Raw genomic sequence first — 16284 nt, 5'->3', positions numbered from 1 at the left:
CCCCGAACTACCTCCGAACTCTCCTATTGCTGTTCACCGGACCTTATGATAACTCAGCTATACAGCTGATGCCTGCTGGACTGTTCCTTTATACAGTACTTCATCCTGTTTATGTTTAGCCTCAGCCCAAACTTTGTCGCCATTACCAGCTGTTATCTTAGCTCTCTCGAATAACACCTGTGATTGCTTTATGCCTCTCTCCCATGTCAATATGCCTTGCTTATTGCTGTTTCGGTTATTTCTTATTGTACTATTTCATTGTAGATCCCCCAGCCCAGCTCAACCTGCTCCTTTGTCCCACCCCCCATACACGCGGAGACCGACTGAATCGGTGCCTCCAGAGATGCTATCTCTTTCATCGTTACTAAAATGTAAATGTTACCCAACGCTTAGGTTTACCTCCACTGTACTCATATCCTTCCATATCCTTGTCTAAATGACTAAAATGTAAATGTTACCCAATGCTTAGGTTTACCTCCACTGTACTCATATCCTTCCATATCCTTGTCTTTACATAATGCCCTGAATCTATTCTACAATTTTGGCCGTCTCTATGGGGGTGCCACAGGGTTCAATTCTCGGGCCGACTCTATTCTCTGTGTATATCAATGATGTCGCTCTTGCTGCTGGTGATGCTCGGATCCACCTCTATGCGGACGACACCATTTTGTATACATCTGGCCCTTCATTGGACACTGTGTTAACAAACCTCCATACGAGCTTCAACGCCATAAAACACTCCTTCCGTAGCCTCCAACTGCTCTTAAACACTAGTAAAACTAAATGCATGCTCTTCAACCGAACGCTGCTTGCACCCGCCCACCCGACTAGAATCACTACTCTCGGCGGGTCTGACCTAGAGTATGTGGACAACTACAAATACCTAGGTGTCTGGTTAGACTGTAAACTCTCCTTCCAGACTCACATTAAGCATCTCCAATCAAAAGTTAGATCTAGAATCGGCTTCCTATTTCGCAACAAAGCCTCCTTCACTCATGCTGCCAAACATGCCCTCGTAAAACTGACTATCCTACCGTTCCTTGACTTTGGCGATGTCATTTACAAAATAGCCTCCAACACTCTACTCAGCAAATTGGATGTAGTCTATCACAGTGCCATCCGTTTTGTCACCAAAGCCCCATATACTACCCACCATTGTGACCTGTACGCTATTGTTGGCTGGCCCTCACTACATATTCGTTGCCAAACCCACTGGCTCCTGGTCATCTATAAATCACTGCTAGGCAAATCCCCGTCTTATTTTAGCTCACTGGTCACCATAGCAACACCCACCCGTAGTCTGCGCTCCAGCAGGTATATCTCACTGGTCATCCCCAAAGCCAACACCTCCTTTGGCCGCCATTCCTTGCAGTTCTCTGCTGCCAATGACTGGAACGAACTGGAAATCTCTGAAGCTGGAGACTTTTATCTCCCTCACTAACTTTAAGCGTCAGTTGTCAGAGCAGCTTACCGATCACTGCACAGCCATTCTGAAATTAGCCCACCCAACTACCTCATCCCCATATTGTTATTTATTTTGCTAATTTGCACCCCAGTATCTCTATTTGCACATAATCTTTTGCACATCTATCATTCCAGTGTTAATTATGAAATTTTAACTATTTTTGCAATATGGCCTATTTATTTATTGCCTTACCTCCATAACCTACTACATTTGCACACACTGTATATAGATTTTCTATTGTGTTATTGACTGTACGTTTTGTTTATCCCATATGTAACTCTGTGTTGTTGTTTTTATCGCACTGCTTTGCTTTATCTTGGCCAGGTCGCAGTTGTAAATGAGAACTTGTTCTCAACTGGCTTACCTGGTTAAATAAAGGTTAAATAAAAATAAAAATAAAATAAAGCGCTCTGGAGTCAGTATGCCAATTGCACGGTCCCTCAAAACTTGAGACATCTGTGGCATTGTTGTGTGACAAAACTGCACATGTTAGAGTGTCCTTTTATTGTCCCGAGCACAAGATGCACCTGCTGTAATTACCATGCTGTTTAATCAGCTTCTTGATATGCCACACCTGTCAGGTGGATGGATCCTGTCAAAGCATAAATGCTCACTAACAGGGATGTAACAAATTTGTGCACAACATTTGAGAGAAATAAGCTTTTTGTGTGTGTGGAAAATGTCTGGGATCTGTTATTTCAGATCATGAAACATGGGACTTTACTTGTTGCATTTATATTTTTGTTCAGTGTAGCTAAGTGGGTGGGTCACTATTGTCTAGATGTGTACATGTTCATGAAATACAATAGATGGCCATAATCACCCCCAGACACACCTGGCTAACTTGATGGTGAAGTGGAGGGTTTTGTTTAGACGTGTAGCTAGCTAGCTAAACAATGAATAATATTACTACACTGATCATACACGTAACGTTAGCTAGCGAGCCAGCAATCTAACGTTCCCTAGCTAGGTATCAGTATGCTTTAACTTGCAATGAAAACGACTTTCTGTCAAAATTAGAAACGTATAATATCTGAAAATGTAACTAGACTATTACCCGTATACATGGCTGAATGCTTCACGGCAGACTGGAACCATTTAACTCAGTTTTGTTTGTAGCTACGTCTTGTTTGGCCAGCATTGTGTCAAGTCACTCGTCACACTGGCCGTGGCGTGTGCAGAAAGTAGCCCATCACATCTTTTTCCAACTGATCTTTGCCAATAGTGCCTTTTAAATTCAGGGTAGCAAAGTTGAGAGCAGGAGCAACACTTTTGCAGTTCTTCATGATATCTTTCAAAAAAAGCTGCGGTAGAAAGGATTATCAACACATACTGAGCAGCTCAAGTTATAGACAGAAGCATGCTACATGGCAGACCAATCCAAACTCATCTCCAGCATGTCCAGCCCAACCATTATCTCAGCCAATCATGGCTAGCGGGAAGGTTCCTGTCTTTTTCCGTGGCTAAACCAACTAGGCTCGTAATTAAATTTTTTATTCGTATTTACAGATGGCATACAAGTGTGTTATTAAGGCACATGAAAGTTCACATGTTCCAGAAGGCATTTCTGCAACAACAAAAACAACATTTTGATAAAAAATTTAATACATTCAAATGCGACATACACCTAGCTTCCTGAAATGAGTAACATATTGAAATATTTCCTATTTTTCTATGTGAACCTTTTCTATGGAATATCTTCAGTATTTTAGGCTTTGGCGTTTCCATGAAAAAGCTCTAATAATTGTAATGTCATTATTTAAGAATGAATTTAATGTAATTTTTTTTTATCAAAACCATTAAATGTTTTTATTAATCGAAACGAAACGAACCAACCTGACAAAGCACTAATCACTTAGCACTAACAATTATACCCCTCTCTCTCTCTCTCTCTCTCTCTCTCTCTCTCTCTCTCTCTCTCTCTCTCTCTCTCTCTCTCCCTGTCTGCCTCCCTCCATCTTTCCCTCCCTCCCTCCCTCCCTCCCTCCCTCCTTCCTTACTACCCATCCCTCGCTCCCTCCCTATTTCTCAGGGCCATCTGGTTGTCATCAGTAGAGGAGAGCAGGCAACAAACTTCTTCCTTTTCTATAAACTGACGGATGACACTTCCTCCATCTCCCTCCCTCCCTCCCTCCCTCCCTCCCTCCCTCCCTCCCTCCCTCCCTCTAGTTTCAGGGCTCATATGCAAAAGAGAACGTGGTCTCAGCATTACTCCCTGGCTAAATAAAGGTTTATCTAAATTTCCCCACTTTCTCTTTCCCCATTCTGTTCCATCAACTGCTGCATTTCAGCCTCCATTTCTCTCTCTCTCTCGCTCTCTTTCTCTCTCTCTCTCCTGTCTCTCTCCAGTTTCTCTCTCTCCTCTTTCTCTCCTGTCTCTCGCCTCTTTTGCTATCTCTCTTTCTAGCGTGGGAAACAGGGCAGGATGTTGTTCAGACAGAGAAGAGAGGAGGTTTGGGGATCTGGTGTGCCCCCCCTCTTCCCTCTCAGCATATCCCCTTTTTACTTCTCTCTCTCTCTCTCTCTCTGCTTCCTTCCCTCCTTTCCCTGCTCTCCGTCCTTCCTCCCTCTCTCTCCTCTCATGTCCTCCAGTGTTCTATCTCTGGCTGTCATGTTATCTCCAGGCTATTACTAAGTGTTAGTAGTAATAGTAATGGAGAGTCTGTTATTTGTGTGTCACTATAACCCTATTGGCAGTGTCAGCAGTCACTAAGCCAGTTGAAGACTGAGGGTGTATCCCAAATGGCAACATTCGATGAGGATTTTGTTTGGATTCACACACACACGTACGCACGCGCACGCACACACACACACAGACACACACACTGATCTTTGCATGGTCACTCTGTGGGATACACACCCAGGGAGGAAGTGAGTGTGTTGGATGATAATGTGACAATTTCCCCTATTTTCTCTCTCTCTCTCTCATTCCTTTCCTCATAAACTTTGTGTTCTTACTCACTTTCACTCTCTCTCTCACACACACACACACACACATTTTAAATACTTTATTTGAATCCACAAATCACATTACCGTCGGGAAGGATTCAAATATATCAAAGGGCATGGATATCTGGACACTTATGGATACAGAAAGCACCTTCTTGTCCACACAGCAAGGCTGCCCATGACCGCTGACATGGAACAGTACCTCGCTAGCTGATTTGCCTTTGTCTTTTGCAGGCCTGCAATCTGAAGGTCACATACTGTCAGCCTATGTACATCCCAAATATCAGCACCACAAGCTTGGTGTCACGCCCTGGCTCTGGGGACTATGTTATGTTGAGCCAGGGTGTGTAATTCTATGTTTGATTTTCTATGTTGGGCTGAGTGACTCCCAATCAGAGGCAACGAGTGTCAGCTGGGTGTCTCTGATTGGGAGCCATATTTAACTGTCTGTCTTTCACTTTGTGTTTGTGGTTTCTTGTTCATTTCGGTTTGTGTTAAACTGTAGACGTCACGTTATCGTTTATTGTTTTGATCGTGTGATCAGTAATAAAAGGATATGTTCACCTTCAACGCTGCGCCTTGGTCCTCATCTCTAACCAACGATCGTGACACTTGGACTGATAACTGAGGCTGTTCAGGCATGACACGAGGGGCTGGTATTTCAGTAACTTGTCAGCAAAGGTCTGCACCATGTATGAGTTGAAAGAGCAACCCACATCCAAAATGAGCACCTCCCTCTGGCCTCCCCCCACAACAACAATAATATGTGGCTTATTTGGCATACAAGAAAACACATCATCAACATCAAACCAGACTCCTCTGACGAGAATGTTTGTGAATGTGTACTGTTGGTGAGACAAGGCGGTCAAGTCTAGCTATGTACAGGTCCTTGTATGAGTGGCAACCATTAACATGTGCAACAGACTCCATTACATTTGACTCTTGTGAGATACAAAACGGATCATGTTTTGCAGGGTACCAAAGTGCTGGAGTCACACACACACACACACACACACACACACACATGCGAACACAGGCACGCACACACATACAGCTTTCTCTTCCTCGGTATAGTGAAACTATTGTGTCAAGCAGATCAGGGAAATTACACGGTATCAAATCCATTGTTTGAACGCTTCCCCCAAAGTGTTTGTGTGTGTGTTAGACTATTAAGTATTGTCTGAACTCTTCCTCCATAGCGAAAATAAACTGCATGATTCTCATTATGACATTTGTGTGTGCGTGTGTGTGTGTGCGTGCCCGTGTGTGTGTGTGTGTGTGTGTGCACGTGCATGTGTGTGTGGCATTCCACTGTCAAACAAGTGAAATTCCAGCCCTAAACCAGTTAGATTGGAAGGAACACGTGGAGAAAGAAGGAGAGAGTGAGTGAGTGAGTGAAGGAAGGATGGAGAGCGAGAGATGGACTGAGAGGTTAACAAAGCAGTACTGTGTGCTGACATAGGACAATATGATACTGTATGTGTGTTACAACTTTGTTTGCATGAGTGTATATTTTGTGTGTATTTATATTTGTGTGTGTGTAAGTATTCACCCTCTTGGATTCTTCTACATTCTGTTGCATTACAAAGTGGGATTGAAATTGATTTAATTGTGATCTTTTTTTGTCATTGATCTACCCAAAATACTGCATAATGTCAAAGTGAAAAGAAAATTCAATAAATGTTTAACAATTAATAAAAATTAAATAACTAAAATATATTTGTTGCATAATTATTCACCCCCTCTTTGTTTTAGGCAAGCCTAAATTAGTTCAGGTGTAACATTTGGCTTAACAAACCACATAATACGTTACATGGACTCACTCTGTGTGAAATAATAGTGAAATAAATATGACTACCCCTTCCTCTGTCCCCCATAGATGCAACATCTGTAAGGTCCCTTAGTCAAGTATTGAATTTCAAGCACAAATTCAACTACAAAGACCAGGGAGTTAATAATTATGCTGTGGATGATGTATTAAACTACCCAGACACATTAAAGATAAAGTTGTCCTTCTGAACTGAGCTGCAGGACAGGAAGGAAACTGCTCAGGGATGTCACCATGAGGCCAATGGTGATTTTAAAACCACTACAGAGTTCAGTGGCTGTGATGGGAGAAAACTGAGGATGGATCAACAACATTGTAGTTACTCCACAATAATGACCTAAATGTCAGAGTGAAAAGAACAATATAAATATACAGAATATGCATGCAACAAGGCACTAAAATTATACTGCAAGAAAACACGGCAAGTAAATGTGAAGCGTTATGTTTGGGGCAAATCCAACACAACACATCACTGAGTAACTGCCTCATGATTTTCAAGCATGGTGTTGGCTGCATCATGTTATGAGCAATGTTCACTGAGCAAATTTCAGGTCTCCTGAGCGCAAAGTTGAATGTTGTGAAAATGCTGTGCAACGTCTGCCGCGTGTTTACTGTGAACACTGAGGCTGTACCTGCTTTAAGTTAGTTATAACAGTGGCCAAGTAGGCTACTGTGGCTATTTGATCATATTGTAGGCCTATCAAGGGTGGCCTACCATAAAAAAACAATGTAGAAAATGCATCCCATTACATTTTAACATGGAAATAGCTGTTATATCATTCAGCCTACAGTAGCAGCTAAAGTCCATGAGGCTTTTGGTAGAAAAAAATAAAACATGTAGGGATTGACATTAACCTGTTTATCCACTTGTCCTTCAGACAGGGAGGTGACTGAAAATGTTGTTGTTTGATGCAAGAAATAAAATGAATTATTATTACTACAGAGAATCAGACAAATGATGCTACTTAGCTTATTCAAGCCTGTCACAAAATACAGCACTGCCCCTTTAAGACAGGAAAACGAGCTCTTTACCTGACTTGCTTTTCAAAGATGGCTAGAAATGCACACATTTGTGCTCTTGTAGGAAGCAACCCCTCCCCCATCTGACTAGAAATTAGTTATAACTGGGCTAATAACCCACTTACTAGCAAAGAATATGAACAAATGTACACACGTGGCTACATGCAGCTCTTGCTTTGATATCAAAACAAGTGCATCTACTTGCGACCATTCATGCTGTAAACACAGTCCAGTTCAAAGTGAATGGCACAGATCCATGTATGGCAATGGTCTGTTTGCATATAGGGATACTGCAGCTCTGATTGGTTATGGCAGTCTGTGTAGAGTATGGCCCGTGCCTGTCAATGCAATAGAATCCTACTCCAATGCGCTCTGCCTACAAGAAAATCTCTTGCATAGTTTGTTTTGTTTCAGTATGTTGCATTGAAAGTGGCTAATATTGCGTTGATTTGATCACAATTCGCACAGTAGAGGGAAACGTTGATAGTGTTAACTAAAGGGGAAAAGTTGAAAGTTGAGTGAAGTTCTCTCTAATGTTCTCTCTACTTCTCTGCGCGGGCTGATATTTCTTCTGCGCGGCAGTCCGGGGGGAGCTGCTTGTGGGCTTAGAGGGAACATTGGTTATGGGTATGCTGGACATCGGCAAAGACTGGGGAGTTTTTCAGGATAAAAATGAATGGGATGGAGCTAAGCACAGGCAAAATCCTAGAGGAAAACCTGCTTCAGTCTACTTTACACCAGACACTGGGAAAGGAATTCACCTTTCAGCAGGACAATAACCTACAACACGAGGTCAAATCTACACTGGAGTTGCTTATCAAGAGACAGTGAATGTTCCTGAGTGGCCAAGTTACATTTTTGACTTAATTCTGCTTAAAAATCTATGGTAAGACTTTAAAATTGCTGTCTAGCCATGCATGACCCCCAACACATTGACAGAGCTTGAAGAATGTTGAAAAGAATAATGGGCAAATATCGCACAATCCAGGTGTGCAAAGCGCTTAGAGAAGTACCCAAGAAGACTCACAGCTGTAATCGCTACCAAAGGTGTTTCTAACATGCATTGACTCAATGGGGTGAATACTAATCACAGTATTTTAGTAACAGTTCAGGTGGGCCATCGCACTTGAGCAAACAAAGGAAAGTTGGAGTGCTCAACAACAATGACAAATCATGAGAAGGGCTTACCAAGAAAAACAAAAAAAAAGGACTAATTCAAAGCAGAAAGAAATTCAACAAAAAAAAGCTCAGATGTATTTATTTTAGCTTGCTTTAATCCATTGTACAGGATGAGATCAGGTGACTGACGTTTCGACGTCAAGCTGACGTCTTCCTCACAGTGACCATTGCACTTAGCTCCTATTTATAGCCTTATGGCCCATTGAGACACAACAAGGTAAATGGCAAATTATAGCACAAAATAATTCTAATGATAAGATAAATGATGTGTCTCATTAATCAATAGGCCATGTCAAAATACACATAGGTGATATTTGGGTGTCTATGAAACCGGAGACACAGAGACCGAAAAAATAGAGGCAACAACATTATGGAAATGAGGACAGTGAAAAATCATTGTTTAGCCCCTTTAGGATCCACAGAGTCTGAGGACTGCCAGAATGCCTCTTCGTTTTAGTTTATGTACGATGTCACCTCGTCTTTGTGAAATGTGGACATGTTCTATGGCTAGAAAGCACAGGGAGGAAGGTGAACCATGGTTGGTTTTAGCAGTGGCACACAATGGCATAGTCCATGTTTTTATTACATATAGCAGCCTTATTTCAATGCTCATTTAGTTTGACCAATATAAGCAGCCCCGCAGATGCATTTGAGCATGCATATGACATTTGTAGTGCTACAATTAATGAAGCTTTGGATTTTATATTCTTTCCTATTCTCGGGTGGTAAAGTATTGGTTGTGTTGTCACAATGTACACAAGTGTCACGCTTCTTGGGTAGCTGCGTGCTGTGGGTAACGGAATCGACTAGATTGCGTGCACTGCGAAAACAAATGCTAGGGGCAATGTTGTGAACTCGCATAGATTTGGATCACTTTTGAGGATGTTCCAGTGTTTCAATACAATGGATTTGAGGCGACCGGCACATGGGCTGTACTCCGTGGAAAAATACAAACGTGTATTCCTACTATGTGGCTTGCGGAAGATAGTACACTCCAAGTTGTTTTCTTTATTTTTGTGGATTGTAAGATCCAAGAAGTCTATTTATTCTTGACTTCTCTCTGCTGTGAATTTAAGATTGGGGTCAGATAAGTTAATATAAGAAATTAACTCTGAGAGGAGAGTATCAGTACCGTTCCATACCAGTAGGATGACGTCTATCTATCCTTTCCAAATAAAATAAAATAAAATTGTATGTGTCACATGCGCCGAATACAACAGATGTAGACCTTACTGGGAAATGCTTACTTACAAGCCCTTAACCAACAACGCAGTTCAAGAAATGGAGTTAAGAAAATATTTACTAAATAAACTAAAGTAAAAATTAAATTAAAAGTAACACAAAACATTTACATAACCATAACCTGGCTATATACAGGGGGTACCGGTACCGAGTCAATGTGCGGGTGTACAGGTTAGTTGAGGTAATTTGTGCATGTAGGTAGGGGTAAAGTGACTATGCATAGATAATAAACAGCGAGCAGCAACAGTGTACCTATAGTATGGGCTATGGATCATTTGACTGAGACCACACTAGGCACACTTGATATTGTGCACCCAGCAGAGAATCAGGGATGAGGGGCATCATCGGGCACATCGAGATATAATAAGCAACTCATTCTCAAACCCTGTGCAATATGACATTTAGTCGATTACAAATTACATGACCCTCCCCTGGACAAAAAATAAATAAATATTATACCCTCCCCCTGATGGAAATTGAAAAAGCATGACCCGCCCCCTTTTTCCTCTGAGTAACAAATGTGTGTACATTTCGACCGCTCCCTTAGACTGAGGCAAGATACCCTCCCAGTCTAGTGTCGAGATACCGTCATGCGGGATATTAGTGTACAGAGACTGAACGTTAAGTGTAACCAAGCTGCGTTCGGTATCGCATCTATAGTTATTGATTATCTGAAAGCACATCCCTGGTATCTCCTAAAAAAGGCTGGCATTGCTGGCACAAATGTTTTGATTAAGAAATCAACATACTGAGATAGGGGCTCAATAGGGCCTACTGTTACTTGACACTATGGGACGTAAAAGACCTCCAGCTTGACTTTGAAACGTCAGTCACCTGTTCTCATCCTGTACAATGGATTAAAGTAAGCTAAAATAAATCAATCTCTGCGTTTGTTGTTGAGTGCTCCAACTCCTTTCTGCCTCCAATTAGACCTTTTGGAAGTTTTTCTTGGTAAGCCCTTCTCAAGGTATATTAGTGTTTAATTTGTCACACATTTTAAAGAAATTTTTGGGCGGCATTACAGAGTGTTTTGTGTAGATCGTTGACAAAAAAATTATAATTAAATCCATTTTAATCCCACATTGTAACACAAAATGTGAAAAAATCCAATGGGGGGGATACTTATTTTACCCACTGTATGTGTGCGTAATTTAAAATGACTTTGTGTTTACGCAGTTGTTTTGCTGTTTATAAATGATGGTATAATAGTTTAGTCATAATACTGTCTATCTCCCTCCCTTGTCTCTCTGTCTCCCTCCTCTCTACCATTCGCCAACATCCTCATGCTTATCTCTCTAGATCTGCGAAATCTCAAACCTCTGAACATTTCACTGACCCTGAGTTGGAGAGATGGAGAGAGAGAGAGTAAGAAAGCGAGAGAGAAGTGTAAAGGAGATGGAGATTTGTAGTGTAAATTAAAGAGGCAGGAAATTGGAGAAGAGACAGAGAGAGGTAACATGAGGTTCACAAGGATATAAAGTGCTGACTGCGCCACTCCTCCCTCCCTCCCTCCCTCCCTCCCTCCCTCCTCACCTAGACAGTGGTTGGCACCTATCCAGGTAGAAGTTGCAGACTCAGATCTAGGATTAGCTTACTACTAACCTTATCCATTAGTTACTTTAGTGGGAAAAGCATCAAAACACCTTTCTCTTAGGGCAACTTGACCCACCCCCTCCTCCCCCCACCCCCTCTCTCCTTACAAGGAGGAAGTGATGGTGCCACCGGTTATTAGAGGAAGTTATGTGTGTGTGTGTGTGTGTGTGTGTGTGTGTGTGTGTGTGTGTGTGTGTGTGTGTGTATGGTTATAGGTGAATAGTTTGTGTCTAGGGGAGGAGAAGTAACCAGCTCCAACTTACCCTATCACTTTTCCTAGTGATGTCATGTGACATTTTAGTAGCTGCACTGATTGGGCTATATTTATCTTAGACAGAGAGACCTGGAAACGCGAGGGACACACACACACACACACAGCGGTGTGAGAGGAAAGGTGTGGTCCCGCCAATGTTTTATTAGAAGGAGAAAGAACAAGGGAGGAGAAATATGAATATTCCAGAAAAGTAGACAGACACGAGAGCAGGTCCTGTCTCAGTGGTTCCACAGGAAGCTCACAAATAGCAGACCTAAACACATGGAACTCCCACATTAGAAGCCACATTAGAATACATAAATAACAATCCATCCAATTTGGAAAAGTTTCACAATCCAACTATGTTATCTTTCTACCATCTGAAACATGTCTGTATCTTACAGGCCTACATATAGGCCTCTCCCTCTCTCTATCTCTCTCTCTCTCTCTCTCTCTCTCTCTCTCTCTCTCTTTCTCTCTCTCGTTTTCTCCTTCTCTTTCACCAACATATAGTAGTATTAATGATAGAAAAGGCTTACTATTACACACTGAGCCAACAACATGCGCAGGCCAAAATATGCCTGGAATGTGTGTGAGAGAGAGATACCCTCTGTTACTCAACAAGTCAGGACATGTGGAGGATATGTCAGCTTGCTGCATCACTGTGGAGTGTGTGTCTGTGGGGTGTTTGTGTGCACGTGACCCAAGGGCCCTGGTCTTTACCTGGCCAGTTAGAGCTGTGATTAGGGGTCTCTCTAACACACATACTCCACATGTGGGACGGACTCTTGGCGGTCGGCTAGCTAGCAAGCTTGTTGCCATGGTCTCCAGGGAGTCGTCATGGCGATGTTGTAATGAAACCAAGGCCTCTGGGAGAGAAATATAAATGTCCTAACGACCCAGGAAGTAACATTTCCGCACAGGCCAATCAGGAACGACCGGCTGGACCAGAACCAAATCCCATTGGTCTGCTGGTCCTGACCTCTAACCTTTCATGACCGCTACTCTGGAGAGATGTCTGGACGGAAAGAGTGAGGGAAGGGACGAGGGAGAGTGAGGGGGAGTCAGAGAGAGAAATACAGTCAGAACGACCTTCAGCTTAACAGCAGTAATATTTAGTGTGGCCTCGACTGTGTTTATGGTGCCCTTTATGAGCATGTTGCCCTCTCTCTCCCTCCCTCTTTCTCTCCCTCCTTCCTCCTCTCCCTTCTTCTCTGCCTCCTGCTCTCCCTCCCTCTTTCCTTCCTCATCTCCCTCTTTCCTGTCTCTCTCCTCCTCTCCCTCCTTCTCCCTTTTTCTTCCTTCTCTCCCCCACTGATGTCCAATCTTTCTCAGACTATGTCCCAGACCTACAACCTAGCCCCATGTCCCAGTCCTCATTTGATTTTCATCCCTTTGGGTGATTTCCAGTCCCCCAGTCTTGTACCCTGTCATGTTCAGTGTCTGTCAGTGTGACTTTGAACAGCCATAGAAGCTGCCGGAAACCTCTAAGCTCACAGCTGCTCCGCTTCACATACTGTTTATGTCAGTGAGAGAGGTATGGGAGGGGGAGAGGTGGATGAGAGGATAGAAAGAAAGTATTAGGGGTTGGAAGAAAGGGGAGGGGGAGAGAGAGTAGACAAAAAGGATGAGGGGATAGAGGAGGGATTGCATGGGGGACAGGAGGAGAGGGGGGTAGGAATAATGGATGAAGGGTTGGAGGAGTGATTGGTAGGTAATGGGCTGGAAAAGAAGAAGGCTTTTAAGCTCTGCAGTAAAAAGCAATAAAAGCTTCACTTCTATTTCACTCCTCTTCCTTTTCTTGTTCTATTGCTCTATTATTCTATGTCCTGCTTCTTCTTACTCGGTGTCACTGTCTGTCTCTCTCACTATCTCTCTCTGTTTCTGTCTGTCTGAAAAAACCTTTTCAAGCAATGTATGTGAGACTGACCACAATGACAAGTATTAACATGCTTTATCTGTATCCCTTTCTGTCTTTATTTCTCCATCTCTCTCTCTTTCTATCCCTCCATCTCTCTCTCTCTTTCAGGAAGTGGAGATTCTTGACATTAGCCAGATAAGAGACACCAGAACGGGGAAGTTAGCCAAACTACCAAAGGTGGGTAACGTGTATGTGTTTTCATTTTCCGTTGCAAAATGTTTTGCTACATGTTGGTACGGTGCTACGGTGTGCACTTTATGAATACGGGCCACAAAGATGATCCTATCACAGCCGTGGAGAGAGAATACATCATGGGATACATTTGATTTACATTACATTTGACATTTTAGAGAGTTCGATGTGACCAATGATTATATATACACTAGATGACTGATAGGTGGCGCTGTGTTGAAGCCACTGTGCCTCCATCTTGGCACTCCCCCACCATTGTAGAAAATATTTTGGAAGCTATAGAAATGCATTTATTAATGTCTGCATTCATTTTTGCCACGTTTATTCTATTACAGACACCTTAATATATACTTTGAAATTATATTATGTAAGCTAAAAATATATAAAAACATTTCCTTAGAGTATAATTTTTAGAGATTACTAATGTTATGTCCCCACTACAACAACAAAAATACTTAAATACATGTAATTGTTTCCTTGAAACATTTAATTGAAATACTGTAGAATTCCATTCATTCCTATAGAGTATCACAGTGTGAGTAAAAATATCCATAAAACCTAGTGGTCAAACAGGGAAATGTTTCCACATCGTTTTTCCATCATTCATTTTTCCCATAGGGGATTTTAGAAACCCTTAAAATAATGGCTGTGTTTCGTGTAGGCTTACCCTGGCGTGACGTTTTGATAACCGTGTAAATCTCTCTAGGACAAGGTGACTTTTATCAAAATATTCGCCTGTATTTACCCCCCAAAAATGAAATGCTAATTAGTTGCTAATATGGCTATCATAAAGAACTACAAATGCCATGATGATCTGGATGAGACTGCCGAATCAAGGCAAAGGTAAGAATCTCTGGATTAACTATCTAATGTCAGCTAAGTGTTGTAATGAATACATTGGCTAAATTTCTTTAAATTGACAATTCTGTGAACTGTCTTGTGCACGTTTTTAATTGACACAATACCTGTTAGCAAAGGTGTCTACTAGAGATGAGGTGCAGGGATTTGTAGTTTTGCATGATGTCTACTTTGATGCTAATTAGCATTTTCGAATCTGAGAATAAAGAAAGCCGAATATATTGATAAAAGTCACCTGATTTACATGGTTATCAAAACATCACGCCAGGGTAAGCCTACACTAAACACAGCCCTTATTTTAAGGGTTTCTAAAATCCCCTATGGGAAAAATGAATGGTGGAAAAACAATTGGAAACATTTCCCTGTTTGACCGCTAGGTTTTATGGGTATTATGACACCTCAACTGTGGGGCTCTATGGAGGAGTGCCAATATGGCCGACCGGTGGCTTCAATGCCTCTCAATGGCCAGTACATAGCATCAGCAATCCAGGGTTTATATACATCATTGGATGTGATACATCCTTGCTTCATACTGGTCCTCAGTGCAAGGTGTTGTGTAGAAAAGTGTTCCCTGTTTCCACTCGTCCCCCTCTGCTTGTCTGTTTGCCTACACACAAACGCACACACTCTCTTCCTGAGGGAAAATGTGACGTTTGAGACACCAGACATGAGCTCAAGTATGGAACTATCACCACAAGCTGTCAGCAACATATTTGTGTGTGTGTGGATGTCTGACAGTTGATTAGCTCGGTCACCTTTGGACCCTCAAACAAGGGGAAGGGAGGCGAGACACACACACACACACACACACACACACACACACTTTGACAGGAAATGATGTAAGCAGGGACAGTGGAACAGGAAGTAGTTGAGTAAGCTGCGGGCATAGGTCGCCTTCAACATTGCCCTTAACCACAGATCAGCTTCTCCTACGCCCAAGCCTAACCTTAATCACTACAGGCAAGAATAGAAAACTGACCTTTGATCAGTGTCTAAGGGCAACTTCATCCTTCTCCATTGTGCAAGTCTGTGTGACACAAAACTCATTGCTGTGATCTGTACACACGTGTTTCTACGTGTTATGAAATATTTTTTTTCACACAGAATCGTTATTGTCCCAAAATGCTGTTTGCTTTGTTCTAAATACATACAGTACATGTCCCCCCACATTCTGAAATTGCATTTTTGTCCCCCCAGTTTTATCATTGGAATGTGCTACAAAACGAGGCAACGGTGTGCTTTAGGACCATGCAGTATAACGTTTATATTATAAACAGAAGTACAGAATTACAAATTCTTATAGAGCAGGACTCCCCAAATGGTGGACCGTTGTCCCCCAAGTTTTCTGGAAATGAGAGACACGTGATCTTATACAAATGTAAGCAAGGTTTGAAATGACTATGTTTTAGTCAAATATCTTGCAGTTAGTTTGCAGTCTACAAATTAATTGTAATTATATTCCGGCCCCCTGACCAATAAAGATTTTACTGAGTTAGAGTTCAAATAAGGAAATCAATCAATTGAAATAAATTCACTAGGCCCTAATCTATGAATTTCACATGACTAGGCAGAGGTGCCGCCAAGGGTGGGCCTTGGAGGACATAGGCCCACCCACTGGGGAGCCAGGCCCAGCCAATCAGAATGAGTTTATCCCGACTAAAGGGCTTTATTACAGACAGAAATACTCCTCAGCACATCCCCCCACCCCCCCTCAGACGATCCCAAAGTTGAAGATGCCGGATGTGGAGGTCCTGGGCTGGCGTGGTTACACATGGTCTGCGGTT

The 16284-nt window shown here is 42.3% G+C and overlaps 1 protein-coding gene across 1 annotated transcript in view; it reads left to right on the top strand.

Annotated features, from left to right (window-relative positions):
- The window catches only part of LOC121571248 (1-phosphatidylinositol 4,5-bisphosphate phosphodiesterase beta-3-like), a 98352-nt gene that overhangs the window by 49087 nt on the left and 32981 nt on the right, over window positions 1-16284 (top strand). The window contains exon 3 of the mRNA XM_041882591.2: window positions 13559-13627. Coding sequence (XP_041738525.2) covers window positions 13559-13627 — 69 coding nt within the window. The remainder of the gene's footprint in view (window positions 1-13558; window positions 13628-16284) is intronic.

Source organism: Coregonus clupeaformis, chromosome 8, assembly GCF_020615455.1.
Source record: "Coregonus clupeaformis isolate EN_2021a chromosome 8, ASM2061545v1, whole genome shotgun sequence".
In the NCBI taxonomy this organism is placed as follows: Eukaryota; Metazoa; Chordata; class Actinopteri; order Salmoniformes; family Salmonidae; genus Coregonus; species Coregonus clupeaformis.
This window is presented reverse-complemented; position numbering and strand designations above follow the sequence as displayed.